Raw genomic sequence first — 27,542 nt, 5'->3', positions numbered from 1 at the left:
ATGCATATCTATGTGACAGTGTCAGATCTTTTTGTGGCTTTTTTTGTTTGCTCAGATATAGTGCTGGACATGGAAGCCAAGGACTTGCACAGGCTAGGCAAGAGCGCTATCCAGGAGCCATACCCCCAGCTCTCACTGAGGATTTGGTGATTTGCATATCTATTGGCTAAATGCTGTAGAGCATCTTTTCTTGTGCTTATTGCCCATTTACATATCTGTTTTGCAGAAGTGTCTGTCTTTATGCTATTATGATGAAGCATTCTAGGAAGTAGTTAGTCTTCCAACTTTATCTTTTTTAAAAGATTGTTTTGGCTTTATTGGGTCCTTGTTTCTTTCCATGTGAATTTTGGGATTATCTTGTTTTCTGAAAATAAACTGGCATTTTGATGGGCGGCATTAAATCAGATTACAATCTCATTTTTCAGTATTTATTTTGAGTATTTTTTGAGTATTTATTGCCTGTTTATTTGGGCCAAGTCTTATTGCAAATATGGCTTTTATTTCCTTTGTTAAATTTATGTTAGGTCAATAAAATGTTAGGATTTTATTATTATTTTTAATTGTATATGAGCGTTTTGCCTGCATGAATGTGTGTATATCAGGTACCTGGTTCCCTAAAAGGCCACAGAGGGCATTAGATCCCTGGGACTGGAGGGAGGGACTAGAGGGACTTCTGGAGCTGGCATTATAATTGTTCATGAGCCACGTGGTTGCTGAGAACTGAAATTGGGTCCTCTGCAAGAGCAGCCAATGCTCTTAACTGACAAGCCATCTATCCAGCCTAAGTATTTTATTGTTTTTTTTTTTTTACAGATTTATGTATTTATTTTACTTATGAGTACACTGTCACAGTCTTCAGACACACCAGAAGAGGGCGTCAGATCTCATTACGGATGGTCGTGAGCTACCATGTGGTTGCTGGGAATTGAACTCAGGACCTCTGGAAGAGCAGGCAGTGTTCTTACCCACTGAGCCATCTCTCCAGCCCCAAGTATTTTTATTCATTTTCATGCTATTGTAAATGGAAATTCATTTTAAGGCGGTGTAGCTGTATTCCAGGCTAGTCTAGAACTTACTAGTAGGCTGGACTTGAGCTCATGACAGTCCTCCTGACTCAAGTCTTTCTTTCTTTCTTTCTTTCTTTCTTTCTTTCTTTTTTTTTTTTTGGGATTTTTTTTTTTCTGAGACAGGGTTTCTCTGTGTAGCCCTGGCTGTCCTGGAACTCACTCTGTAGACCAGGCTGGCCTCAAACTCAGAAATCTGCCTGCCTCTGCCTCCCAAGTGCTGGGATTACAGGTGTGCGCCATCATGTCCAACTTGGAATTGTTTTCTAAATTTCATTTTTGTCTTTCTCATTGCCAAGGCATAGAAATGCCTTTTTTTTTAAGTGGTGGAGGTAGGAAAAAAATGTTCATTCTTAAATTAATAATTTACTGTATGTGTATGAGTATTTTGCCTGCTTGAATGTGCACCATATTCATTCCTTGCTATTCCCCTGGCTATTCATCAAATTTCCTGAAACTAGGGTTACAGACAGTTGTGAGTCACAATGTGGGTGCTGAGAATCAAATTTAGGTTCTCTGGAAAAGCAACAAGTACTTCAAACTGCTGAGCCATTTCTCCATCCTCTGGCCTTATTTATTATTTGCCTCAGTGTTGGAATACCGGGTGTGTACCACCATACTGGGCTTAGCAGGTTGAGGATGCTCTGTTCTGTCCCTAGTTTGTTAAAAATTTTTATAAGAGATTTTTATTTTGATAAATGCTTTTTCTGTTGATATTGAGATGATTGCATAATTTTGTAATCTATTTGATACAATCGCTTACAGGCCCTTTAGGATGTCACAACTTCATGCCCATATCTATTCAGGCTGAATGGAGTGCAGGAGTGAGTATGCTTGTGAAATACAAGACTTCCCCCAGACAAAAAGGATGTTATTAGTGAGATAGCAAGGAAAAGTGGAAAGATTGGAAACAGCAACCTGGTGACTCACAACCATCCTTTAATCCTGGAGTCCCTCAGGAGGCAGAAGCAGGTAAATCTGTGAGTTCTGGGCAAGCCTGGTCTACAGAGCAAGTTTCATTATAGCCAGGGCTACACAGAGAAACGCTGTCTCAAAAAACAACCAGACCTGTCCTAAACTCACCTTTCCACTAATGTAATAGCTGGGCATAATGTTCCCAGAAGGAAAGCAAGTTAACATGTCACTGTCTTTAGAAATACCAGAAGAGGGCATCAGATCCCATTGAGGATGGTTGTGAGTCACCAGGTTGGAAATCTACATCCTGGTCGTCAACTTGTCATTCTTTCTGTGATGCTGGAAATTGAAGAACAGTCAGTGCTCTTAACCACTGAGCCATCTCTCCAGACTCTGGGGTTATTTAATTTTAACAGCTAACTTTCATACGTAGTCAACTTGCTTTGTACCGTTATCCCAAGATTTTCTCTTTTCTCTTTTGTTTGTTTGTTTGGTTGGTTTTTTGTTTTGTTTTGATTTTCGAGACAGGGTTTCTCTGTGTAGCCCTGGCTATCCTGGAATTCACTCTGTAGACCAGGCTGACCTCAAACTCAGAAATCCCCCTGCCTCTGCCTCCCAAGTGCTGGGATTACAGGTGTGCGCCACCACGCCCAGCTCTCTTTTATCATTTTTACATATATATGTAAAAATGGTGTTAAGAATCAAATTTGGGTTCTCTGGAAGAGCAACAAGTACTTTGAACTACTGAACCATTTCTCCATCCCTTGGCCTTATTTTGTTTGTTTGTTATTACTACTACGACTACTATTACTACTACTACTATTATACAGGATCGTTTATGAAATAGAGGCACCAAACTTTTGATCACAATATACAAAATATGTATGTTGTATATGTGAGGATGCATGTGTGGGGATCAGAGGATACCTTTCAGGGTGGGTTTGTTTTTGTTTTTTTTTAACTATATAGGTTCCTGGGATTGGCACAAATCATCAATTGAAATAAACTGTGACAGAAACACATTAGCAGTTGTAGGTATGTGGACGTAATATACAAAACCTGTTTCACTTCACATTCCAAATACATGCAGTTATCATATGGTAATCATACCTCAGTAAGCTTCAAAACTAAGAATTTTGTATTTACACAGAATACATGTCAGCCCTGTGACCTGTGGGGTTATTTCCATGGTCTAATTCAGGTTGATGTGGTGGTAGGTAAGAGTAGTTCTGACCCTAATTCTTACCTGTGGGCAAGTCCTTGTATGGCTGTGTGCCTCAATTTCCCCAGTTGGTATGTATGAGTGAAAGCATTTGTTTATACTAGATAAGCTGATAAAAGCACCTTGCCTATATCTCCTTCATGGTCAACACTGGATCCCTAGTATAGCAGAGGTAGAAGTAAGTCATTGTTGCTACAGCCCATTCAGTTGATCCTTAGACATAGAACCTGTGTAACATCCAGTGACAGAAGACTGTCTTACTTTATTCTGAGAGTTTCTCTCGTGAGAAAGAAGGAGGAGAAAAAACAGAAAAAGGGCTCCAAAATTCATATAGCATGGAGGATGAATTAGGAGAGAAACAGGGACAACAGTAGAGGCATAATTTGTGTTTTGCACAGAAGGAACAGGCTAAGAAGTTGCAGGATAAGATGCCAAAATACTTCTCATAATGCATTGTGTCTGATCTTCATTAGTGCTTGGAACAGATAACATTGTGGTTATGGCTATCTGTGGACCTTGCCAAGCTGGCAGGAGGTGATGGGAGCTTTGGTTCTCTGCCGCTAATTTTATTGTGCACAAGAAAACTGAACAAACACCCAAAGGGTATGGTTTCAGGAAGTTCACTATTGACCTTATTGGACATTCCTTCCTGTGTGCTTCTCAGGCAGGACTACAAAGTTGTAGAGGGGCCATTGGCCTCTGAAAAGTCAGGGAGCAGGGGAATCTCAGCCAACTCTGAGTCAGCATTACCCACATTGCTGCTTTGGAGATGAAAGGTGCTGGAGCCTGGTCTAGTTTCTAAAGGAGTTTTTGTGGAAGAATCTTAGTATGTCTCTGTTTCTCAGTGCACAACCCCCTCTGCCCTGTGTTTATCCCCTCTGAGGCCCCAGGCCAGACTCCACCCCCACCAGAGGGAGATCCTTATTCAAATGTAAATCCAGATTAAGGGATGTGGGGGTGAGTGGGATGGGGACTGGCTGTTTCTGAAGTCTTCATTTCCTTCTCACAAACTGGGAGTGAAATTGCTTTCCTGATGATGTGAGGGCTTCAGATAGGAATTTGGAGAAAGTCAATGAAAGCCTCAAGTTTTGTCAGTATGAGGAGGAAGTGGAAAGACCTTACCTCAGACCTATTAAATTACAAAACCAGGCCTTAAGAGACACAATCTATTCTTCTGTGCCATGTGCAGCTGGCTCTCTTTCTACCACCCACATTCCTTTGGAATATACAGGCAACTCTGAAGTTACCACTTCCCCAGCTACTCAAAAAGGTCTTACAGGTGCTTCCTGCCCTGGAAAGATAGAAAGTGTACAGAGAGATTGGGAGTGGTGAGCAGCCAAGGCCTTTCCCAGGTTGGCAGATGTGGGTGGAATGTGTGCTATGTCTGTACTAAGACATTTCATAGCCACCAGTGGAATAATTCACTTAGGTAAGGGTCAGCTTTTGTTACTGTGAATAAGAAAGAAAACACACCTTATGCCAGGCATAGTGGTACACATATAATCCCAAGATTAAGGAAGCAGAGGCAGGAGGCTGACTAGCCTGGGTTTTATGGCAAGATCCTGTCACAAAGTAAACCTTATACTAGAGAACTGCAGTCACTACTTTGACTATGTTATGATTATGTACTTTGACTATGTATGTTGGGCATCTCCAACCTTGGAACACAGTGGTATAGAAGTGAGGACACTGTCATCGCATGGCTGGTGTTCTTGCTAAAATGATTAACCTGAGTCTTGTCACAGAGAACAAGTCAGCAAATGTAGATATTGGTATATTGTTCTATAAGGACTTTGCCAAAAGCCCCATATCATGAAAGGTGAAAAAGAAAAACTGGATAGGTTATTTTTAATTAAAGTAGATAAGGGTCAAAAGTGATGTACGTTCCTTAATTTGATTCATGATTAGAAGAAGTTATGAGGATATCATGGTACAATTGGAGATTCAGAAGTTCCAGGTGGGATCTGTGGTAAATTACATGATAAGATGGAGTAGTGGTTTGGGGTTTTCAAATGCTTCAGAAAATATCAAAGTGAGAGCAGTTCTGCATTCTGAGAAGATCTGGGTAAAGAAAACATGAGATGTTTATCCTTGGAAGTTGACAGTTTTTGAAACCCAAGTTGGGAAAGCATAAATGGGAACTTCTGTTGGGCCACTGCATGTGTGTGTGGGGGAAAACTCAGGATGTTGAAGACCCACTGTGTTTCCTTGGGGTTTCTTTTCACTTTGTTGAACTGCTCACTTCCAAGTCCCAGTAACATGTCTGAGCATAGGAAGCTGCTTCCAAGGTATCTGTAGTATTCTCCAGAAAACAGAACTGATTTATAGTCTGTGGAAACGGGAAGCTAACATCCAGTTTCTTTTCTTCCCCAGCCTCAGAGTTCTCATCTGAAGAATGGGGAGGGCAGACTGATTTTGGCACTTGAGTTCCCAAGAAATGATGTACTTTCACCAGCTGTGGGTTATCAAGCCATATAGGAAGTCTCAGGCCTTGCAAGATACCCCAACCTCTTTTGGCCCCACCTCTTCCTTGTGTTTCTCCCGTACTAGTAGGAAGGCCGCCCAGCCCCGCAGGCAATGAGGCCAGGCCAAACAAAGCAAACGCAGGAGGTGTCCTTAGGTAGGGCTTTTACTCTCTTGTGAATGACCGGTGGAGGGCCTCCATGCGCCTGCCTCTGCCTCGCCGCCGCCGCCGCCGCCGCCGCCGCCGCCGCAGCAGCAGCAGCAGCAGCAAGAGGCGGCCACGCTCCCTTTGTCTGCAGCTTCGGATTCATAAGGCGGGGCGAGTACTCCTCAGGCCCCCCGCATAGCTGCTGCTGCAGCGTGGCCCCACCTTCTCAAGGTCTTGGTTTCCTAGTCATTCCCTACCTTTGGCTTTAGGAATTTTTTTCCTTCAGTATTCATTATCAGCATTAATCCCCCCACAAAGTGCCCCTCCCCCCCCCCACCAAAACAAAGAAACAAAACCAAAACACTCAAAACCAAAGGGAGCAGATGTCCAGAGTTGTCCTCATCCACCTACAAAAGCTTCCATTGAAGGTTATGTCTACTCAGACTGAGCTTTATGGTCTGTCGCACTCAGGTTAATTTCTTCTATCTTGTCCCCTCCTAAATTTGGTTTCTTGTCCTTGGTTCTCTCTCTTTTAATGACTTTAGAGCTCTATTCTCTTTCCAACAAGTCAATGTCAAAGGACTCCATTCTTTTTTCCTTTTTATGGCTGCCTCTTTATGATCTCAAATCAAGAACCATTCATAATTAGAACAGCTGGGTGTAGTGATGCTGGCCTTTAATCTCAGCACTCTGAGTTTTTGGCCACCCTTGTCTACATAGTGAATTCCACGACAGCCAGAGGTATATATGTATAGTGAGATTATCTCAAAAAACAAACCCCAGCAACAATGCTTACAGGATACTCAAGTTGCTTGCTCTTGTTTTATAACTGTAGGTGTAATGGAGCATCGGAGACATTTGTGGGTCTCAGGACTTTCAAGGTGCAGTGAAGGAAACTCACTTAGCCCTATGCAGTGAACCAGGCTGTAATTTCAGTACTTAGATGGCAAAGGAAAAAGGAACAGGAGTTTAAAGCTAATATCTGCTACAGAGAGAATATGTGATAGGCAAGATCCTGTCTGAAAGGGAGGCAAGCATTTTCATTTTCAGTTAAGCCTCAACCTTGGAGTGTCCCTCAGCCTTCCTTTCTTTTGTAAGGACATCCCTGGTCTCTGTGGATATCAGCAATAGCTTTCACTTTTATTGTGGTAAAATACACATAATGTAAAATGTGCTATTAGTGACTTTTCATCTATTCACAGTGTTCAACCACTAGCACTCTCATTCCAGAGCATGTTCATTACCTCCAAAGAAAGCAGACCCATTAAACTGCCACTCCTCACTCACCTTCCTTCAGCTCCTGGCAACCATTACAATTTTCTGTCCCCATGGATTTGATTGATAGAGATGTTCCATTTCAGTGGAATGCTATACAATATGTGCCTTTTGTGTTTGCTTTCTTTTGCTTAATATAAACCATTTTTAAGGTCCATCCATGTTTGGGCGCATCTCAGCAGTTCATTTTCCATTTTGTGGTAGAATATTAATCCACTTTACATGGATCACAACATATTCATCTGTTGGTCCTATGTACTCAGGGGATCCCAGCTGACTTAGAGTCACATGTCCATTTGCCATGGAGTGTTAGATATAACTGTCTGTCCTGTCCCATCACTTTCCAGTTGTACTGTTTTTTGTTTTGTTTTTGTTTTTTGAAACAGCGTTTCCCTGTGGATGTCTTGGAACTTACTCTGTAGACCTCAAGCTTAGTGATCCACCTGCCTCTGCCTTGGATTCCTAGGATTAAAGGTGTGGGCCACCACTGCCTGGCCAAATTATACTCTTGAGCATGGGGATGAAGCACTGTGTTTCAAACCCTCTCTGCCTCACAGAGAACTAGCTGCCACTGCTCTTTGCCTTACTTTTCAACTTTTTTAGTCTAGGATGGGAGCAGACCTCCTCTCCATCTCCAGGGGAGATTCCAGGCTTCTACCAGGAATCACCAGTGCTTTGCCCCTGGGACTATGGGCTACTCTCCTCACAAGATGCCCAGTCTGGGTGCCTCTGACAGGACACTGGAATTGGTGCATTGAGGATCCTGCTTTCCTTACTTTTCCTCTATTCACAAAGCAGCCACCCACTCATTCTCTCAGCATTGGGAAGGTGGAGACAGGAGACAAATTCAACAGTTCAAGGCTAGCCTGGACTACTGAGACCCTCCCTGTCTGGAATAAAAAACTGTTCTAGGTAATTTAAATGTGAAATAAAATAATAGTATTGCGGTATGCAGGTGTGTGCATCACATTATAGATTCTCTAGACATTCCTTGGTTGTGTATTTAAATAAAAGAACTTTTTAGATTAAATTTTTTTTATTATTTTTTGAGACAGTGTCTTACTGTGTATTTCTGGCTGGCCTGATATACACTATGTAAATCAGGCTGTCTTTGAACCTACAGAGATCTGCCTGTAGATCTGCCTGTAGATAAGCCTTCTAAAATGTTTAAACTAAATGCATGTTCAGATTGATTGTATATTTTAAAAAGTACTTTTGTGTTAGGTATATTATACCATAATAATAACACTGATGCAAATATTCTTGCAATTAAATTTGAATAATAGTTGCCTTTCTTTCTTTCTTTCTTTCTTTCTTTCTTTCTTTCTTTCTTTCTTCTTTCCTTTCTTTCTTTCTTTCTTTCTTTCTTTCTTTCTTTCTTTCTTTCTTTCTTTCTTTCTTTCTTTCTTTCTTTCGTCTTTCTTTCTTTCTTTCTTTCTTTCTTTCTTCTTTCTTTCTTTCTTTCTTTCTTTCTTTCTTTCTTTCTTTCTTTCTTCTTTCTTTCTTTCTTCCTTTCTTTCTTTCTTTCTTTCTTTCTTTCTTTCTTTCTTTCTTTCTTTCTTTCTTTCTTTCTTTCTTTCTTTCTTTCTTTCTTTCTTTCTTTCTTTCTTTTTTTTTGTATTTGGTTTTTTCGAGACCGGGTTTTCTCTGTGTAGCCCTGACTGTCCTGGAACTCACTCGGTAGACCAAGCTGGCCTTGAACTCAGAAATCCGCCTGCCTCTGCCTTGCAGAGTGTTGGGATTATAGGCGTGTGCCACCACCCACCCGGCAATAGTTGTCTTTTTTAAAGGCCTTTCTAATTACTTTACAGAAGGTTGACTATTTTATACTTTGAGGTAAAATCCTATTGACCGGGCTGGAGAGATGGCTCCAGAGGTTAAGAGCACTGACTGCTCTTCCAGAGGTTCTGAGGTCAATTCCCAGCAACCACATGGTGGCTCACAGCCATCTAGAATGGGATCTCATGCCCCCTTCTGGTGTGTCTGAGGACAGCAACAGTGTAATCACATGCATTAAATGAATAAATAAGTCTTTTTTTTCTTTTTCAAGACAGCATTTCTCTGTGCAGCCCTGGCTGTCCTGGAACTCACTCTGTAGACCAGGCTGGCCTCAAACTCAGAAACCCGCCTGCCTCCTGCCTCCCAAGTGCTGGGATCAAAGGTGTGTGCCACCAGTGCCCAGCTGCTAAATAAATCCTTTTTAAAAAAATTAAAAAATCCTATTGACTGTGTGTTTGGAGAGGATACTAAATCAGGTTGGAATGAGGAGTGCCCAGTGCCATGATGTCTCAGTCAAGGGTTTCAAACTCAGTAACAAATAGGGAAATGAGTAGACTTGAATGCTGAAGAGTCTGTTGTTCAAAGGAAACAGTGCTAAGCCAGGGAGTGGTGTTTCTTAGGTGGCGATTGCTGGGGACTTTAGTATAAATCTTAAGATGTTCTGTATCCTCTCTGTATTGCTTTGAGTTCTTCTATTGTTTCAAAAAAGATGTTGTGACTATGCATAAAAGCAATGGTGCTAGTAGTGTAGGATGCAGGAGCAACTGGTGTGAACAACTTTGAGATTTGTATTTGACACAAACAGCATAAATTATGGCCAGTGCAGACTAAGGCCAACACAGGCCTTGGGGAATGCCAGCAATGAATTGTATTGGCAGCTGGAGTGGGTTTAGAAGTATAGGAAGTGTTGGGAGGTAAAGTATTCTTCTGGATTGTTTTAAAGTAAGTAGATTTTACTTGACAAAGGAAACAATTTTGTTTTCTGACAATAGTTTCCTTTAGCAAGTATCACTTTTCTAATATTGGAAACAAAGTAGATTTCTTTAACATTGTTCCAAAGGAGAGGCAGAGTTGCATTTAATGAAGGAAGTACTTTTTTTTAATCCCCCACATCCCCCAGTAATGGAGATGCTAGTAGGTAGTTGCTCTGTTGCTAAACTATACTCCCAGTCCAGAAACTTTTTGGTGTTTGATTTTTTTTTTGTCTTTCAGACAGAATCTCATGTATTTCAAGCTGCCATCAAAGTCATTATTTTAGCCTTGAGTGCTGATATTAAAAGGCATGAGCCATGACTGCCCAGCTAGGTTTGAAGTCTTCATCCTCCTGCTCCTACTTCCTAAGTACTGGCATTTAGTAGTTTGAGTTACTAACTGGCTCAGAAGCAATTTCTTTAAAAAATATTTTTTAAAAATTGCACATAGAGTATTAGCTTTCATTACAGAATTTTCAAACAATTCGATGTTGTCAATTCTCTTTTCTCCACATTCTCCCCATCTTCCTAACCTCTTTGTTGTACCCTTTTACATGTTTTTCTGCTACTGTCATTGTGTGCTACTGCTCTCTTTTTTAACACGTTGTTTCCCCCTTATATATTCCATTCTTTCTTTCTTGTCTTTCTTGGCTCTCCCCCTCCCCTCCCCCTCCCTCTCCCCCTCTGTCTGTCTCATGTACCTCAAGCTGGACTCTATATCACTGAAGATAACCTTAAACTCTTGATACTCTTGCTTCTACCTCCCATTACTGGGATTATGTGCCTGACCTGGTTTGTTTGTTTGTTTGTTTGTTTGGTTTGGTTTGGTTTGGTTTGGTTTGGTTTGGTTTTTGAGATAGGGTTTCTCTGTGTAGCCCTGGCTATCTTGGAACTCACTCTGTACAGTAGACCAGCCTGGCCTCGGACTCAGAAATCCGCTTGCCTCTGCCTCCCCAAGTGCTGGGATTAAAGGCGTGTGCCACCACCTCCCGGCACCCACATTTTTCTTAAAGTATGTTTTTCTTAGGGTTTTTATAGCTGTGATCAAAAGGAAAATGGTTTATTTCAACTTACACTTTTACATCACAGTCTATCATCAAAGGAAGTCAGGACAGGAACCTGGAGGCAGGAACTGAAGCAGAGGCCATGGAGGGGTTTGTTTCCTATGGTTTTTTATTTGTTTTGTTTTGTTTCGAGATAGGGTTTCTCTTGTGTAGCCCTGGCTATCCTGGAACTCATTTTGTAGACCAGGCTGGCCTTGAACTCAGAGATCCCTCTGCTTTTGCCCTCCCGAGTGCTAGGATTAAAGCCATGTGCCACCACTGCCCAGCCTCTTTATAGCTTTCTTAATCTACTTTCTTGTCATACCAAGAACTACCAGCCTAGGGGTGGCATTGCCCCCTAGGTAAGTGTAAAAAAATGTGCCACAGGCTTGCCCAAAGACCAGTCTGGTAAACGATTCCAGCTTCTGCCATGTTGACATAAAATTAGCAGTATAGTATTCTAGTGATTGAACTTATGTGGCAAGCACTTTCAGACTGAACAATTTCCTCAACCTTTGTGGCCCATCCCCATGAGGCATGTTGTGTAGGCCTCTCTCTCACGTAATTTTCTTTACTGTGCTCTGTCAGATGTTCATTTAACCCACTTGCCTTCCTGTTTCTAGGACATAGTGCAGATCTCATAGCAGTTTGGGTGACAGAGAGGTTAGTTGTTTTAACAATGGAACATTACTTGCATGATGCTGCGGAATGAGAGGCAAGAAATGACAAGCAGGTGTTGAAGAGGGATTCTGTATAAGTTATTTTCAAGTAGGTTTTCTATCGCTGATACCTTTAAGAAGTTAGATGAGGGGCTGGAGAGATGGCTCAGTGGTTAAGAGCACTGACTGCTCTTCCGAAGGTCCTGAGTTCAAATCCCAGCAACCACATGGTGGCTCACAACCATCTGTAATGGGATATGATGCCCTCTTCTGATGTGTCTGAAGACAGCCACAGTGTACTTACATATAATAAATAATAAATATTTTTTTTAAAAAAGAAATTAGATATGAATCAAATAGTGGTATGTATCTATAACCATAGAACTTGTTAGAGGCAGCAAGATGAAAAAGATTTCTAGGCTAGCCTCTGCTACAGAGTTAAGAGACCAGCCAAAGTAATTTAGTGAGATTATATCTTAACTCCCCTGCAAAAAGAAACACTTGCTCTTCCATAAATTGCACACTTCCTGTCCGTGTACTGTGTCTCTTCTGCCAATGAGCAACTTGTTTGGCTGCTGTGACCAGGATATAAATGCTTTGTCTAGATCACACATGCTCTAGTCTAGAATGTGGAATACATATATGCTCTTGATGGTTTAATGCCCCTGTCCAAAGGATCCTAACAGGCATCCTTCACATCTAGTACTGGACTGGTTTAGGCCCTCCCCACCCCCAATTTCTTTGTTGCCCTTTGATGTCTTTGCTAAGTAGCTACTGAGTTTTATTTTCTTATTGCTGTGTCTTATGCAGCCTTTTGTCTCTATTGTTGTTCCCCCAGTTTTCATCTTTGGAGTATCCTCTCTTTCCTACACCCCATATACTCTGTTTACTTATCCCCAAGGCAAGGCATTTACCTCACCCCAATTATATATCTGGTCCATTTTGATTTGTTTGGTGGAGCTTGTATTGGGTGATAGCAACAGATATGTGAGTGCAGAGGTCATCTTGAGTGTCTTACAGCTGAGTTACAGCATTTGAACTATCTCAGTTAGGGTTTTACTGCTGTGAACAGACACCATAACCACAGCAACTCTTATAAAGGAAAACATTTAATTTGGGGCTCGCTTACAGTTGAGAGTTTTAGTCCATTATTGTCATGGCAGACATGACAGAAACATGGTGGCAGGGAGGAAGATACAGTGCTGGAGAAGGAGCTGATCTATATCTTGATCTGCAGGCAGCAGAAAGAGACTGTCCCATTAGGCTTAGTTTAAGTAAATGAGACCTCAAAGCCTGCCCCTACAGTGACACATAGGCTCATGTGCTTAAATGATTGGCTCATAAGGAGAGGCACTATTAGGGTGCATGGCCTTGTTGGAGTATGTGTGGCCTTGTGGGAGGATACTGTTGCCTGCAAGGCCAAAGGGGAGGCTGGTGGAAGCACAACTGGATTTCTATTCCATTTTTGTTTCAGCCCTGGAAATGAGTCTTGTGCATGCTAAGCTATACTCCTAGGCCTGAATACTTTCTATAGAATAGTACTCTGAAGATCAGAAATACCTTATACCAGTTGGGGACCAGGCAGAATTCCATGCAGGATAAGAGCTGCTGTCATCTCTGGCCATGTACCTGGCTCTACACTACTTTGCATAGTGTCTCATGTATTTCCCTCTTATTAGGAGCCTTTAACTGCTCACTCTAGAAGAATTTCTTCCTTGTTACAATTTTTCTCTCTCCTATCTACTTTCACTAGTTCTTAAGAATCACTATGACCTGAAGAAGAAAAGGGGAGAAGAGTGCAATGAGTATGGCTACCACTTGGGCCAGGAGAGTCCTCTGGCCTGTCTCTCTGATGGCTCCTTTTCTAAGGTGCAAAGACTGTGTGTTCCCAGCCCCCACTTGCCTGCCCTGCAAGTTCTTCCCAGTGCCTGGATCTAGTTTCCATAGTAACACTGCTGCTGGGTAACTTAATGATTCCAGGGAGAAAGGCATTCCTGCAGTTCTGTGTTACCTGAATATCTTACCCCGTGCTTTTGCTTGTCTTCCTGCCCTAGAGTTTTCAGGGTAACTTCTTCCACACAGAAATCCCCAGATCATCCCTAACATCTGCTTCTTTGTTTCCACTTGAGTAGTGATGAGCTAGCAGATATTACAAAACAAAACTAAGTAGTGAGCTGGAATACTTGCTGATTTCTGAGGTGTATCCTCTACTAAAGTCCATTTCAAACCACTACTATGAGCAACCACTGAGCAGGGTGAAGAAATGTACACCCACACACCAAGTGTTTGCCTCCAGACATACAGAATAGGAATAATGCCAAGCACACAGATGACAGCAAAATGTAGGAAAGCAATTAGAGAGCCAGAAGGTGTTAATCTTTATTGGTTTTTGTTTTGTTTTGTTTGTTTGAGACAGGGTTTCTCTGTATAGCCCTGGCTGTACTGGAACTCACTCTGTAGACCAGGCTGGCCTCAAACTCAGAATCCACCTGCCTCTGCCTCCCAAGTGCTGGGATTAAAGGCGTGTGACATCACTGCCTGGCTTATTGTTTTTGTTTTTAATTCCATTCAGTTGCAAGTTTCTCAGTTGCAATGCTGATATTAATGCCTGCGTTTAACAGCTGGCTCTGGCTACTGCTGTGAAGACCATTCCTCATATCCTTGTCAAAGGCCTTTCTCAACACATCTTGGCTGATGTCCGGCTGGTGTCCTGTGCATAGCCCTTTCCCTAGCCTGCCTGCTAACTATGACCTCTACAGTAGTGGATGCAGTGCTTTTCTGACCTTCCCCTATCTTCTTCTCCCCTACCTCCTTTTTCTGAGTCAGGCTCTCATGTAGCCTAAACTAATCTCTAATTCCCCATATAGAGGAGACTAACCTTAAAGTCCTGATTCCTCTGCCTCCTGAGTGCTCTGTGCCACCAGACCCAGCTCATATATATATAATACTCTCCTAGAAAATGTTTTTTCGTGCTCGCTTCGGCAGCACATATACTAAAATTGGAACGAAAATGTTTTTTCCTAGGGGCTGGAGAGATGGCTCGGCAGTTAAGAGCACTGACTGCTCTTCCAGAGGTTCTGAATTCAATTCCCAGCAATCACATGGTGTCTCATGGCCATTTGTAATGGGGATCTGATGCCTTCTGGTGTGTCTGAAGACAGCAACAGTGTACCCATATACATAAAATAAATAAATCTTTAAAAAGAAAAGAAGAGCAGGGCAGTGGTGGTGCACGCCTGTAATCCCAGCACTCTGGGAGGCAGAGGCAGGCAGATTTCTGATTTCGAGGCCAGCCTGGTCTACAGAATGAGTTCCAGGACAGCCAGGGCTATACAGAGAAAGCCTGTCTCAAAAATACCGAATCAAAAAAAAAAAAAAAAAAAACCCAAAAAATAAAAATAAAAATAACAAAAGAAAAAAAGAAAAGAAAATGTTTTTCCTGAAAGAATCTGTTCCCCTTGAAGATGTCTCAATAATTCTACTTCAAGGAAGACTTATCTAAACCGGGCAGTGGTGGTACATGCCTGTTTAGCACTTGGGAGGCAGAGGCAGGCAGATTTCTGATTTCGAGGCTAGTCTGTTTATCAAAGTGAGTTCCAGGACAGCCAGGGCTATACAGAGAAACCCTGTCTCAGAAAAAAACAAAACAAAACAAAAAGAAAAAAGAAAGACTTATCTAGTGGGATAACTATAGATTATACAGATACACAAAAATTACCTTAAATAGATCTTTGCTATATTCTTTTTTGTTTTATATTTTTTGGTTTTTCTTTTCTTTCTTTATTTTATTTTATTTTATTTTATTTTATTTTATTTTATTTTATTTTATTTTATTTTGGTTTTGTGGATTTGTTTTTTTCGAGACAGGGTTTCTCTGTGTAGCCCTGGCTGTCCTGGAACTCACTTTGTAGACAAGGCTGGCGTGGAACTCTCAGTAAAACAAAAACAATAAGCCGGCGGTTGGTGGTGCACAACCTTTAATCCCAGTACTCTGGGAGACAGAGGCAGGCAGATTTGTGAGTTCGAGGCCAGCCTGTTCTACAGAGTGAGTTCCAGGACAGCCAGGGCTACACAGAAAAACCCTGTCTTGAAAAACCAAAACCAAAACCAAAAACCCTGGAAATGGTCTTCTTGCTATATAGTAGGATCTAGGCCAGTAGGGTTTGAAGGACTTACCACTACCTCATAATACACATAAAGAAAAGACTGGGAGTATGCCTGCAGGGCCACAGCATAATATGCATTCCTACGATCACAAGCAATTTTGATTTTCTATAGTTTTAAAATGTTCCACAGAGCAGGGCGTGGTGGCACACGCCTGTAATCCCAGCACTTGGGAGGCAGAGGCAGGTGGATTTCTGAGTTCAAGAACAGCCTGGTCTACAGAATGAGTTCCAGGACAGCCAGGGCTACACAGAGAAGCCCTATCTCGAAAAACCAAAAATAAAATAATATGTTCCACAATGGACTGGTGACTCTTCAGAGACAGTTGAAGTTTTATTATTGTTTTGAGCTTTTTTTTTTTTTTTTTTGAGAACCACATGTATCCGGTAGCCCAGGTTGACATCCAACTCTTGATCTTCCTGCTTTTACCTCCCAAATGCTGGAATTATAGGTATGACCCACAACAAAAATGGAGGCATTTGTAAATTGCATTTTAGAACATGAAAATTCAGGGTACTCAAAAAGAATCCAGGCATGGTGCAACATACCTTTAATCCCAACATTTGGGAAAACAGAGGCAGGCAGGTCTCTGTGAGTTCAAGGCCAGCCTGGTCTACAGAGTGAGTTCCAGGACAGGCAGGGCTACACAGAGAAACCCCGTCTTGAAACAGAAACAAAGAAAGAAACAACAATAAAAAGTTCGGGGGAGAAAGGAGACAGAGGATCATTCAAGGAGTGAGCACAGCCTATGGACGAGTGGATAAGGGATAAGACCAATATTGGTTCTAACCTGTACCATGCTAATATAGGTCAAGCTATAGCTAGAGGTCTCCAATATCAATTCGGGGAAATAAGGTCATCTGTGAAGAGACTGACTGTGACCAAGCTGCTAAAGGTTTCAGATCTTAAAATGTGCAGTGCTTTGTGGGAAATTTGGTCATTTGCATCAAATTATGAATATGGCATATCTTTTTAAAAGATTTATTTATAATCTTTAAAAATGTATAATCTTAAAAATATGCATATTTATAATGTATATGCATACACTGTTGCTGTCTTCAGACACACCAGAAGAGGGCATCAGATCCCATTACAGATGGTTGTGGGCCACCATGTAGTTGTTGGGAATTGAACTCAGGACCTCTGGAAGAGCAGTCAGTGCTCTTAACCACTGAGCCATCTCTCCAGCCCAAGGCATTTTTAAAAGCAGTAGTTTTTCTAAATATAAACCAGAAAGAAGGCCTAGGCTTCCAGGGGTGTACAGGTGATGAGGCAAGGGTTGCCACTGGACCAATGAATATAGATCCGAAGGAAATTACCCATGATAATTTCTTATGTTTATAATTTCCCGATACACACAGCATAATTAATGGCTTAAAACAGAAGGGGAGAAACATAGTAAGAATTTGTTTTCTTTAAAAAACACAAAAATAGGTATGTGTGTTTGTTTTAATCCCAGATGAAGGGATGTGGGGTGTTGCTTGTGCCCTGGACTGTTGGACGCCTGACCCTACCTGTGCTTGCGGGGATGGGGGGGTGGGAGGTGGGGGCATGGGGGTGGAAATGAGGTGGCGCGCAGTCAACGTCAACGACACAGACTCTGGGAGCAAGTCGAGGGTATTAAAGGAGCTTGCAGCAGTGGGGTACTTCAGACTGTCCACAGCAGCTGACTGACTGATTTGCCTCCTGCTCTAGCAGGGGCATGGGTTTGCCAGTTGCCAGATAGTTCCTGCAATTGTGTGACATTTGGAATTCTGAGAATTTTTCAGGTTATATAAATGCTACTGCCTTGATAGGTGGGTTGTTGGTTGGTTATTGTTGGTCCTGATTGGTTAAGTAAAGAAGAAACAACAAGAAGAGATTAGCTATCTTGATGGTGAAGATCAAACTTGCCCCGAGGAACTTAATGCTCCCAATCAGCAGGAAGTAGTCTAAGGATAAAGTCGCCCCTTTCTGGACCTTGACTTTATTCAGGGATCTCTATCCTTTCCTCTTTATCCTTTTTCTCCCTAATCTAGTGTTATGGGGTTGAAAGGCAGAAGAAAGAAGAAACAGGCAGGTGCTGATGCTGTGAGTGCAAGACACAGGGTCTTTGCAGATGCTGGGGCAACTAGGCAAAGCAGAGGACTTACAACTAACTGCATTTTCCACAACTGCATGTAGCCACAGTCATAGCAAGGAGGTCATCCTTTCCAAGTGCTTTCTTCCTTGTTCTGTGTCCTAAGAAAACTAGCTTTCTCACTTGTTTGTTTTTTCTTCCCTTCCTCTTCCTTCTTTTTTCTATGTCTGACAGGTTTTCTTGTAACCTCTGCTGGTTTGTTATGTAGGATGACTTTGAACTCTTTCTGGGGTCTTGTATTAAAGGCACAAGCCACCATACCCAGCTCTCCCTCCATCCCCCTGGGGAGGGAGAATAGGGGAGTATGTCAGGCTGGCCTCAAATTCACAGTGATCCTCCCCAGCCTCCCAAGTGTCACCTCTGTTTTTGGCCCATCACTTTCTTTGCACCAACTCAAGGATGCTGCCTACCTCCCTTCTAAGTGGGAGTGATTGCTAGCTCCATGCTCATCCCAGTGGGCACTAATTTGTGTACTCTTGTTCAGTCCAGAAAGTTTTTCAGTAACTGCCATCTCTACAAACTGCTTCCTTCTTTTTTGCTGGACTTTGACAAGTGCCCTAAATTATTATTCTGGTGGCATCTGTTTGTTATGTCCTCTCTCTCTCTCTCTCTCTCTCTCTCTCTCTGTCTCTCTGTCTCTCTGTCTCTCTCTCTCTCTCTCTCCCTCTCCCTCTCCCTCCTTCTCTCCCTCTCTTCTTTTTTCTTTTTCTTTTTGTCAATTCCAAGGAAGACCTAAGGAGTAAAGCAAACTGTTCCAGAACTTAACAGATTCTGGTTGGCTGAGGCCAGTCTTTTACCAAGGAACACTTGCTTGATACCCAGCTGAGGCTGCCTGCCTGCTTGCCCACTCAGTAATGGGCTTTTTCCTTTCTGACCCAGGGTCTCAGCCTGCTTCTGTCTGAAAGACACCCCCATCACCCATCATTCTGCTCTTCCTGGTCCTGCTTCTGCCTCAGGCATCCTCCCTGTATAGGCTCTCTGGCCACTCTGCGGGCTCTACTTGACTCAATTTGTTTACCTGGCTAAGCCCCACTTCCTCATCTGCTTAACAGAGGCCAATACATGTGTCTCCCTTAAAGTTGCCAGGGCTATGGATTTGGTGAGGACTCACTTTAAGGAGCCGTGTTTACAACCTGGTATATAGCTAGTGTCCCCCCAAATGGCTACCATTTGGCACCTTTTAAAGGACACTTTGCAATTCTAGACCTTTTTAGTGTCAGTAAACCTTCTCTTCAACAAGTCAGTTGTCATCAAAAGGAACAAACAGCTTTGTACATTTTACATTTTACTGTTTTCTCCATTACCCCTTCCCTGTGTGTGTTGCTTTGTTCAACTCAGCCATCCTTTGGCCTCAGTGCTGGGTACTACAAATTGATAGTCACTGAGGCTGGCTAGTTTGTCTCAGTTATTATTAAGGAACTCTGCAGTCTTCTACTTGTCTCTGACCTCGGTGCTGCCAGAAAAGAGGAAGATCCTATGGGAGGATCTAGGAGCTCTGATGGTTCCTGGTGGAGGAGAGACTGCAGATGTTTCAAGGTGATAACAGAACTTTCATATCCTGTTCAGAGAGTCACCTGGCTTTGAGGGAATTTCAGCAACACACAGAACCCTGGATTGAAGGCTGACAAAATGGAGTCTGCCTGGGAAGGAGGGTACTAGGGGTAGCCAGGGCTGTGGGTGGAGAGCACATTTCTTGGTTGAATAGGCCTGGGTGCTGGTTAGCAGCTCAGGGTCCTGCTGGAGGTCACTTCCAGAGGGGAAAAGCACGCTCTTGAGGGTTCTCACAGAGGCATATCTCTGCCACAGGTGAACGGGAAGGAGCTCTCCAAGCTGTCTCAGGAGCAAACCCTAGAGGCCCTGCGTGCCTCCAAGGAGCCCCTGGTGATCCAGGTGCTGAGACGCAGCCCCCGTCTGCGGGGGGACAGCTCCTGCCATGACCTTCAGCTGGTGGACAGTGGCACTCAGACCGACATCACCTTCGAGCATATTATGGCGCTGGGCAAGCTGCGCCCGCCCACTCCACCCATGGGCATCTTGGAGCCGTACGTCCTCTCTGAGCTGTGAGTTGCCCTCAGGAGGCCTGGGCCCTACCTCCAGAGAGGACATGCCACCTGGGCAGCTGTTCCCATGTGACCCACAGGCAGCTTGCTGCAGCTCTAGCCATGATGGGGAGACACAACTCAGCTGCCACTCTTGGGCAGGAAGCAGGCTTGACCACTAGAACTGACCATGGCACTCAGGCTCAGAATCTCCAGGCCTCTGGCCTCAACCAGCTGTCAGAAAGGCTGAGAGGAAGCCTATGTGCCTGGGACCTGGCTGCTCCTTCATCCTCTTTCCTCTTCTACTGTCATTGTCTCTGCCTCCTCACAAACATCTTTCCTTGAATCTTCTTGCATCCCTTGTCTGTCCCATTCTTCCACTTGCTCTGAATTTCCTCCATCCCTTCAGCTTCTTTCTTTGGCCTTCTAAGAAGCAGGGCCTTTCATCTTGGCCTGGTGGCTGTGACCATGTGAACAGCACTGACTCTGCTAATCCTACCGGAGCTATAGGGAGGTGGCCATAGAGAAGTGAACAGTCAGTCTTAATGTTGGGGCAAGGAGGACAACCCCTTCCCAGAGGCAGAAGCATGATGCTTTGCAGAAGATCTGGGCAACTCCTGAGGGTTCTGCATGAGTGGGTACAGTGCCAGAGGCAGCCTGGGCACTTAGAGCTTTGGAGAAGTCAGTTCCTGGTCTTGGAGTTGGGACTGGGAAAGCTAGGTGTACCTACCTGGGTCCTTAAGATGGACCCCTGTGAGCTCGTTTGAGGAGCATTCCCAATCCTTCTACAGCATTTGTGTTGATCAGAGAAGAGAGTTTTAGAGGCAAGGCAGTAGCTTGGCCACCTTTTTTAGAAAGTACATCTAGAACAGGGTTCTTTGCTTACTATACTGGGACTGGCCAGCTTGGAGCTGGGGCTAGGGTGCCAAGGAAGCAGATGGCCCATCTGACCCCCCCTTCTCCTGGGCAGCCCCCCCATCAGCCATGAGTATTATGACCCAGCGGAGTTCATGGAGGGCGGCCCGCAGGAGGCAGAGCGAATGGACGAGCTGGAGTACGAGGTGAGCTTAGTGGCTGGCCTGCCTGGCCAGAACCTGCAGCCACCAAAGTCTGTGCAGGCCCACTTTCTGCAGCTCTTCCCAGGCTTGGCTCCTGCCGCCCCCTGGTGGCTGGGCCTTATGACCTTTCTCAATAGTTATTAGCCTGAGTCAGGGAGGGTGTGGGTGAGGTAGTGTGTTCCTTATGTCTCCGTTGGTGACTCTGTGTCCCACGCATGTCTGTGTCCTGTGTGTTCTGTACATCTTGTGTCTTGGGCGTTTCCTGGTAGGGAAACCACTGAACACTCGCATATTTAAGATGGTAAGAGAAGGGAACCTTTAAAGAGAAGGGCTTCACACCCAGTTCAGGTAACTGAAGCATAAGGCAAGGGGTGCTAGGGGGAAGAGTTTGGGCCAAGGCTGCAGGGGTCCTTGCTTATACACTTCAGTTCTTTATACCTCTACTTCCTCCCCTACCTCTTGTGGCAGGAGGTGGAGCTGTGTAAAAACAGCCACCAAGACAAGCTGGGCCTGATGGTGTGCTATCGCACAGATGATGAGGAGGACCTAGGCATCTACGTTGGAGAGGTATGGAGAGGTACTGCAGTAGGCTTTGGCACACAGAGTCCCAGAGCTGTTCTAGTCCAGCTCTGGGGTCTTTCCACAAAGCCTGTCTATGATTTAGGGCTGCCCAGAGGTCCTAATTACCTCCCCACCTAGGTGTCACAGTAGGTTGTTGGTGTCAAGGCCAGGGTGGCTATGGTTTCAGTATATCCAGGGAGATAGTCCTGCTAACCTGTACCCAGACATCAAGGATTTAATGGGGCCCATTTCCCCCCTTTCTCACCCCATTTTCTTCCCTTTGGCAGATATCTATGTATGTTAGCACTATTCTACTAAAGCTACTCTTCCAAATGGAAAAGGTACCACTGCCCTGAACACAACTTTATGTACTTTCATTATGAAGAAGCATCTAGCCAATGCCAATGCCTAGTTCTTGCCCCCTCACCCCCCAAAAAGAAAGAAAAGCCTCTCATCTGGGTGTGGTAACTCATGCCTCCATAATCCTAACACTTTGTAGCATCAGGATTTCAAGGCCACCCTTGGCTATGTAGTTCAAAGTCAGCCTGAACTGCATGAGAACCTATTTTGAAAAACAAACAAGTTAGGTTTGGGTAATTCAGAGGCATTCAGAAGGCAAAGACAGGTAGATTTCTGTGAGCTTGAGGTTCATTTGAGCTATATAGTGAGACTGTTTTAAAAGGGGGTATGTATGTGGGAAATGTTCTAGAGGGATGATTCTTACTGCTTTTTCAGAGGACCCAAGTTTAGTTCCCAGAACTCACATAGGATATCTCACAACCACCTCTAACTCCAGCTCCAGAGGATCTAATACCTTCGTTTGGATTCCACTAGTACCTTCATTCAGCTGTGCACATACATGCAAACAAACAAACAAACAAAAAAACAAAATAAAGTAAAGCTTCAATGAAGTTGGGGGTATAGATCAGTGGTAAAATGCTTTTCTAGCATACACAAGGCTGTAGGTTCATTAGCATTGAAAAAAGAAAGACATTGATGCATAGAGGCAAAACCACTGAAATATTGGGTAGTGGAACTGCTTCTGGTCACCTTGTATCTCCCAAGCAAGCTGAGGGAGTAAACTGCCTCAGCTTACTGTCCCACCCCTGCTTCTTAGAGCTTAGAAGCTGCTAGTCAAGGTGAAATAGGAAAGTGAGCAAGCCTGGCATTTGCCTTGGGAGCATCCCAAGCTGACACACTATTCCCCCCCACTCTCTCTCTCTCTCTCTCTCTCTCTCTCTCTCTCTCTCTCTCACACACACACACACACACACACACACACACATTGAAAAGGGCATCAAAGGTGCCCAAGTCCCCAAGATGCATGTGTCCTGCAGGTAAATCCCAACAGCATTGCAGCCAAAGATGGCCGGATCCGTGAGGGAGACAGAATCATCCAGGTGAGCACTAGAAGTCAGGCTATGCCTGCCCTGCCCTCTCCTCAATCCCTTCCTAGATCTTTTCTGCTGAGAACCTGGCTTCCTACCCTGGAATAGACCATGTCCTGGGCCAAATCTCATCTCTGTTCTGCTTGACTGCCCTGAATAGCTCCCATGTATTCCTGCCAGCACCTCCCTGCCCTCTTTACCCTCCACTTCTACTCTATTCTCTGAGCACATATGCTCTTGTACAGGCCAGGCCACCCTTTCCCCTAATGTATTCTGCTAATTTATGCCTTCCCAGAGTTCAAGACCCTGTCCTTGGCACAGCCAGTCCCCCACTAGCATACTTGTTGACTGTCCCCTGAAACTCTGCAGATTAATGGAATGGATGTCCAAAACCGAGAGGAGGCAGTGGCCATCCTGAGCCAGGAGGAGAACACCAACATCTCCCTGCTGGTGGCCCGGCCTGAGAGCCAGGTGTGTATGTCTATCTGAAAGGGTAACACAGGGCAACTCACAGGCTTTCTGTCTTGAAGGCTGCTGGTCTGTTTTACTTCACTGAGTGCATAGGGTCTAGGGCAAGGTGGAAGGGCATTGGGGAGGTCTTTAAAGTGTTGGTTAGCTCATGTTTGTCTCTGCAGCTTGCAAAGCGGTGGAAAGACAGTGACAGAGATGACTTCCTAGATGACTTTGGATCTGAGAATGAAGGGGACATTCGTGCACGGAAGCTAAAGTCACCCCCTGTCCAGCAGGTAAGGGAGGAAGGCCTATTAACTGGGGAGGGAAAGGGGAAGAAGGAAAAAGGAATTGTTTACTGTCTTCCAGTGTGGGCCTAGAGAGGAGCAAGCTGTGAACTTCTTTCTAGTCTGTCTACAGCACACTCGTCCGTGAGAACCTAACTGACTGTTTTGTCATTTCTGTCCCAGACTGGAAATGATGAGAAGGGGGCTCCTGATGGGGACCCAAGCTTGAGCAACAGCCAGGACCTGGACAGCGGGGTGGGCCGGACTGATGAGAGTACGCGCAATGAAGAGAGCTCTGAACATGACCTGCTGGGGGATGAACCTCCCAGCACCACCAACACTCCTGGAAGCCTGCGCAAATTCGGTCTACAAGGGGATGCCCTACAGAGCAGGGATTTCCACTTCAGCATGGATTCTCTGCTTGCTGAGGGGGCAGGACTGGGAGGGGCTGACCTGCCTGGGCTCACTGATGAGGAGTATGAACGCTACCGAGAGCTGCTGGAGATCAAGTGCCACCTGGAAAATGGCAACCAGCTGGGTATCTTCTTCTCCCGGGCCTCCAGTGGCAACAGTGCCCTAGATGTCAACCGTAATGAGAGCCTAGGCCATGAGATGGCCATGCTAGAGGAAGAGCTTCGGCACCTAGAGTTCAAGTGCCGCAATATTTTGCGGGCACAGAAGATGCAGCAGTTGCGGGAGCGCTGTATGAAGGCCTGGCTGCTGGAGGAGGAGAGTCTCTATGACCTGGCATCCAGTGAGCCCAAAAAGCATGAGCTGTCTGATATCTCTGAACTGCCAGAGAAATCAGACAAGGATAGCACTAGCGCTTACAACACTGGAGAGAGCTGCCGCAGCACTCCACTTCTTGTGGAGCCTCTGCCTGAGAGCCCCCTGAAGCGATCTACTGCTGGCAATTCCAATTTAAACCGGACCCCTTCTGGCCCTCCTGTCACCACCCACCTCAAGGGGGCTCCTTCACCAGGGAGCCCAGCCAAGTTCCGATCACTCTCTCGGGATGCCGAAGTGGGCCGGAGACAGCACACAGAAGAGCGTGTCCGCCGCAGCACCAAGACAAGTGTTACTCTGGATCGTGTGGGCCCTGAAGGTAGCCCTTACCTCTCCAGGCGCCATCGTGGCCAGGAGATTGAGCAGTACCACAGCTATGTGCAGTTGGCCCCACCACGCACCTTGGAGGATCTGGGCCATGGCTCCCTGAGCTTGGCTAGTGGTCCTCGGGTGGGTGGGGTGGTGGCTGCAGCTGTCGAAGCACCCCGCATGGAGTGGAAGGTGAAGGTGCGAAGTGATGGGACCCGCTATGTGGCCAAGCGACCTGTGCGAGACCGGCTGCTGAAGGCCAGGGCCCTGAAGATCCGAGAAGAGCGCAGTGGTATGACCACTGATGATGATGCAGTTAGTGAGATGAAAATGGGCCGCTACTGGAGCAAGGAAGAGAGGAAGCAACACCTGATCCGAGCACGGGAGCAACGGAAGCGGCGTGAGTTCATGATGCAGAGCCGTCTGGAGTGTCTAAGGGAGCAGCAGAATGGTGACAGCAAACCAGAGCTCAACATCATTGCGCTGAGCCACCGTAAGACCATGAAGAAGCGAAACAAGAAGATTCTGGACAACTGGATCACCATCCAGGAGATGCTGGCCCATGGTGCCCGCTCAGCTGATGGAAAAAGGATCTACAACCCTCTGCTCTCTGTCACCACTGTCTGAGCTAGTCCAGCAGGAGCCCAGCCCAGGCATAGAGAGCCTGACCCTCACCTTCCCTTAGAATCTAGTGTGTGTCAATGTGTGTGCTTGCACGCTGTGCTCATACACACTCCTACCTGTATATGTATGTGTGCACAGGACTTTGGTAATAGAAAGCCCCAAAAAGGGACACTTCTCTTACACCTAGTTCCTTTTCCCCAAGAAGCTATGCTAACAACCAGCATAGAGGCATACACATGGTGTTCTTGCTATGTTCTTGGAGACAGGGAAGTCAGTGCAAAGAGGTGACGTGGACTATCCTAAGCACAAGAGAATGTCCAGCTTCAGGCTGAGCACAACTTTTCCCCTCCTAGGAGCTGCAATTATTTGTAGACAAAGGCAACCCTGAATTTTGTGGTTTTTCTTCTTTTCTGTGCTTGCCAATAGTTGTTTTCTGTTTTGTGGGCCTGCTCTGGGGGCTGGCAGCTCCTTTAGGCAGCCTGACAAAGGTGGACCCCACCGAATGCTGGCTGGGAAGGAGGTTGGGGGGAGGAAAAGAGGGAGGGTTGGGTGGGTGGGAGGGAAAGGAAGAGGATGGGGAAGAATAAAAAGCAGCTGTCCTGGTGACCTCTACTCTGAGGAGTATGGGGGGGGGGGGGCTCTGCCTTGGCTTTCAAGGCTTAACCATGGAGGCCCACCTCTCTCGCCAGTGACTGAAGGAAAGTGAGATCACAGGGATTTTGGGGGCACAGTATTCATGCAAAAAGAATCTGTCTATGCCATCTGGAACAGAGACACTCTTCTCAGTGGCTTAAGCAAGGAGGGCCAAACCCAATGAGCAATACAGAAGACCTCACCTAGTCTAGAGATGATTTGGTGGGACTTGGAAGGCCTGACCCAATGAAAGGAAGGTGGGCTGACTGAGACATAGCTTAGACCCTTTTCCAGGTGATGCAGCTTTAAAACATGCCACTTGTTTGGTGCCTCTCAGGCTTGGTGAAGCTCATTGGATGCTACAGGATGCCCCTGCTCCCCACCTATACCCCAAGAATAAAGCAAGCTGCCTTTTTGCTGTTAATGTGAACTTGTGTTCATTGCCATCATGCTATTTGTGCTGGGAAATGTCAGTACATTAGTTCCTGAACACCCAGACTTCTACAGCAGATTGGTAGTGGGCAAGATGCCAAGATGGGTGTGAGTGGGCAATCTGAGGGTCCATTCCTAGAAGCTGAGTCCTGTTGCTGGGAAGGCTGGCTGTGGGTGGGAATACACATGACAGTGCTGCTGGTGAGTAGGAGAGAATAGTCTTGTAGTGAGAATGAGAAAGCAGGGGCTAGATACTAGTTCCAGATTCTTTTAGGGGCCTTTCCTATAGTGACAGCTTTGGATTCTTTGAAAAACACAGTACTACATATTTTAGCTTCAATCTCAGCAGAGGGTATAAAGCTACTTCAGATTGTCCATAGCAACTAACTATGGTTTGACACACGCTCTAGCAGAGGCATGATTTTGCCAGCTGCAAACAGTTTCTGTGATTATGTGATCTTTATTTTTATTTTTGAGACAGGGTTTCTCTGTGTAGCCCTGGCTGTCCTGGAACTCACTCTTTAGACCAGGCTGGCCTTGAACTCAGAAATCCACCTGCCTCTGCCTCCCAGAGTGCTGAGATTAAAGGAGTGCACCACCCCTGCCCAGCAATTATGTGATCTTTAAGGAGTATATAAATGCTAGGGCCCAAGAGACAGGTGGGTTGGCTGCTGTTTGTTAGTCAAGTTACATTTAAGTACTACAAAGAAACAAATTAACCTGATAAACTTTCCACAAGGAATTTGATCAGCAAGTAGTCTAATGATAGATAACCTTGCCTCCTTTCTGCTATCTGGTATTAGAGGGCAGAAAGAACTCACAAAGTAGCAAAAGATAGCTATACTCTCTAGCTCCATCGTCTTTCCAGTGAAGGAGAACAAGGTCAAGTATTCCTTGGGCATCCCTTCAGCTACTGGGAACTTCTGGGTAACCCCATTGTTCTCTGATGTTGGGTTCTTAGGGCCAGGAGGTGGGCTGATACTGCTCTGAAGCTTACACTGTGTGACTGGCTCAAGAAGAGGTGGCACCAGGGCAGCTGGGTTACTGATAGCTTGGAACATCAACTTCACATTTGGCTGTCATTGCCACCTGGCAAGGTGCTGGAACCAGAACTAGATACAGCAACTAGTCCATCAACAGCTGTTGCCATTTC

At 44.9% G+C, this 27,542-nt stretch overlaps 1 protein-coding gene across 2 annotated transcripts in view; it reads left to right on the top strand.

Annotated features, from left to right (window-relative positions):
- Pdzd4 (PDZ domain containing 4) overlaps positions 1–25,847 on the top strand; it is a 28,611-nt gene extending 2,764 nt beyond the window's left edge. For both annotated transcript variants that reach the window (XM_052171516.1, XM_052171515.1), the window contains 7 exons: positions 19,629–19,882; positions 20,832–20,922; positions 21,388–21,486; positions 22,818–22,880; positions 23,238–23,339; positions 23,504–23,614; positions 23,789–25,847. In XM_052171516.1, coding sequence (XP_052027476.1) covers positions 19,629–19,882; positions 20,832–20,922; positions 21,388–21,486; positions 22,818–22,880; positions 23,238–23,339; positions 23,504–23,614; positions 23,789–25,327 — 2,259 coding nt within the window. In that variant the 3' untranslated portion in view covers positions 25,328–25,847. The remainder of the gene's footprint in view (positions 1–19,628; positions 19,883–20,831; positions 20,923–21,387; positions 21,487–22,817; positions 22,881–23,237; positions 23,340–23,503; positions 23,615–23,788) is intronic.
- The last annotated feature ends 1,695 nt before the right edge of the window (positions 25,848–27,542 follow it).

The sequence above is a fragment of the Apodemus sylvaticus genome, chromosome X (assembly GCF_947179515.1).
Source record: "Apodemus sylvaticus chromosome X, mApoSyl1.1, whole genome shotgun sequence".
NCBI lineage: Eukaryota > Metazoa > Chordata > Mammalia > Rodentia > Muridae > Apodemus > Apodemus sylvaticus.
This window is presented reverse-complemented; position numbering and strand designations above follow the sequence as displayed.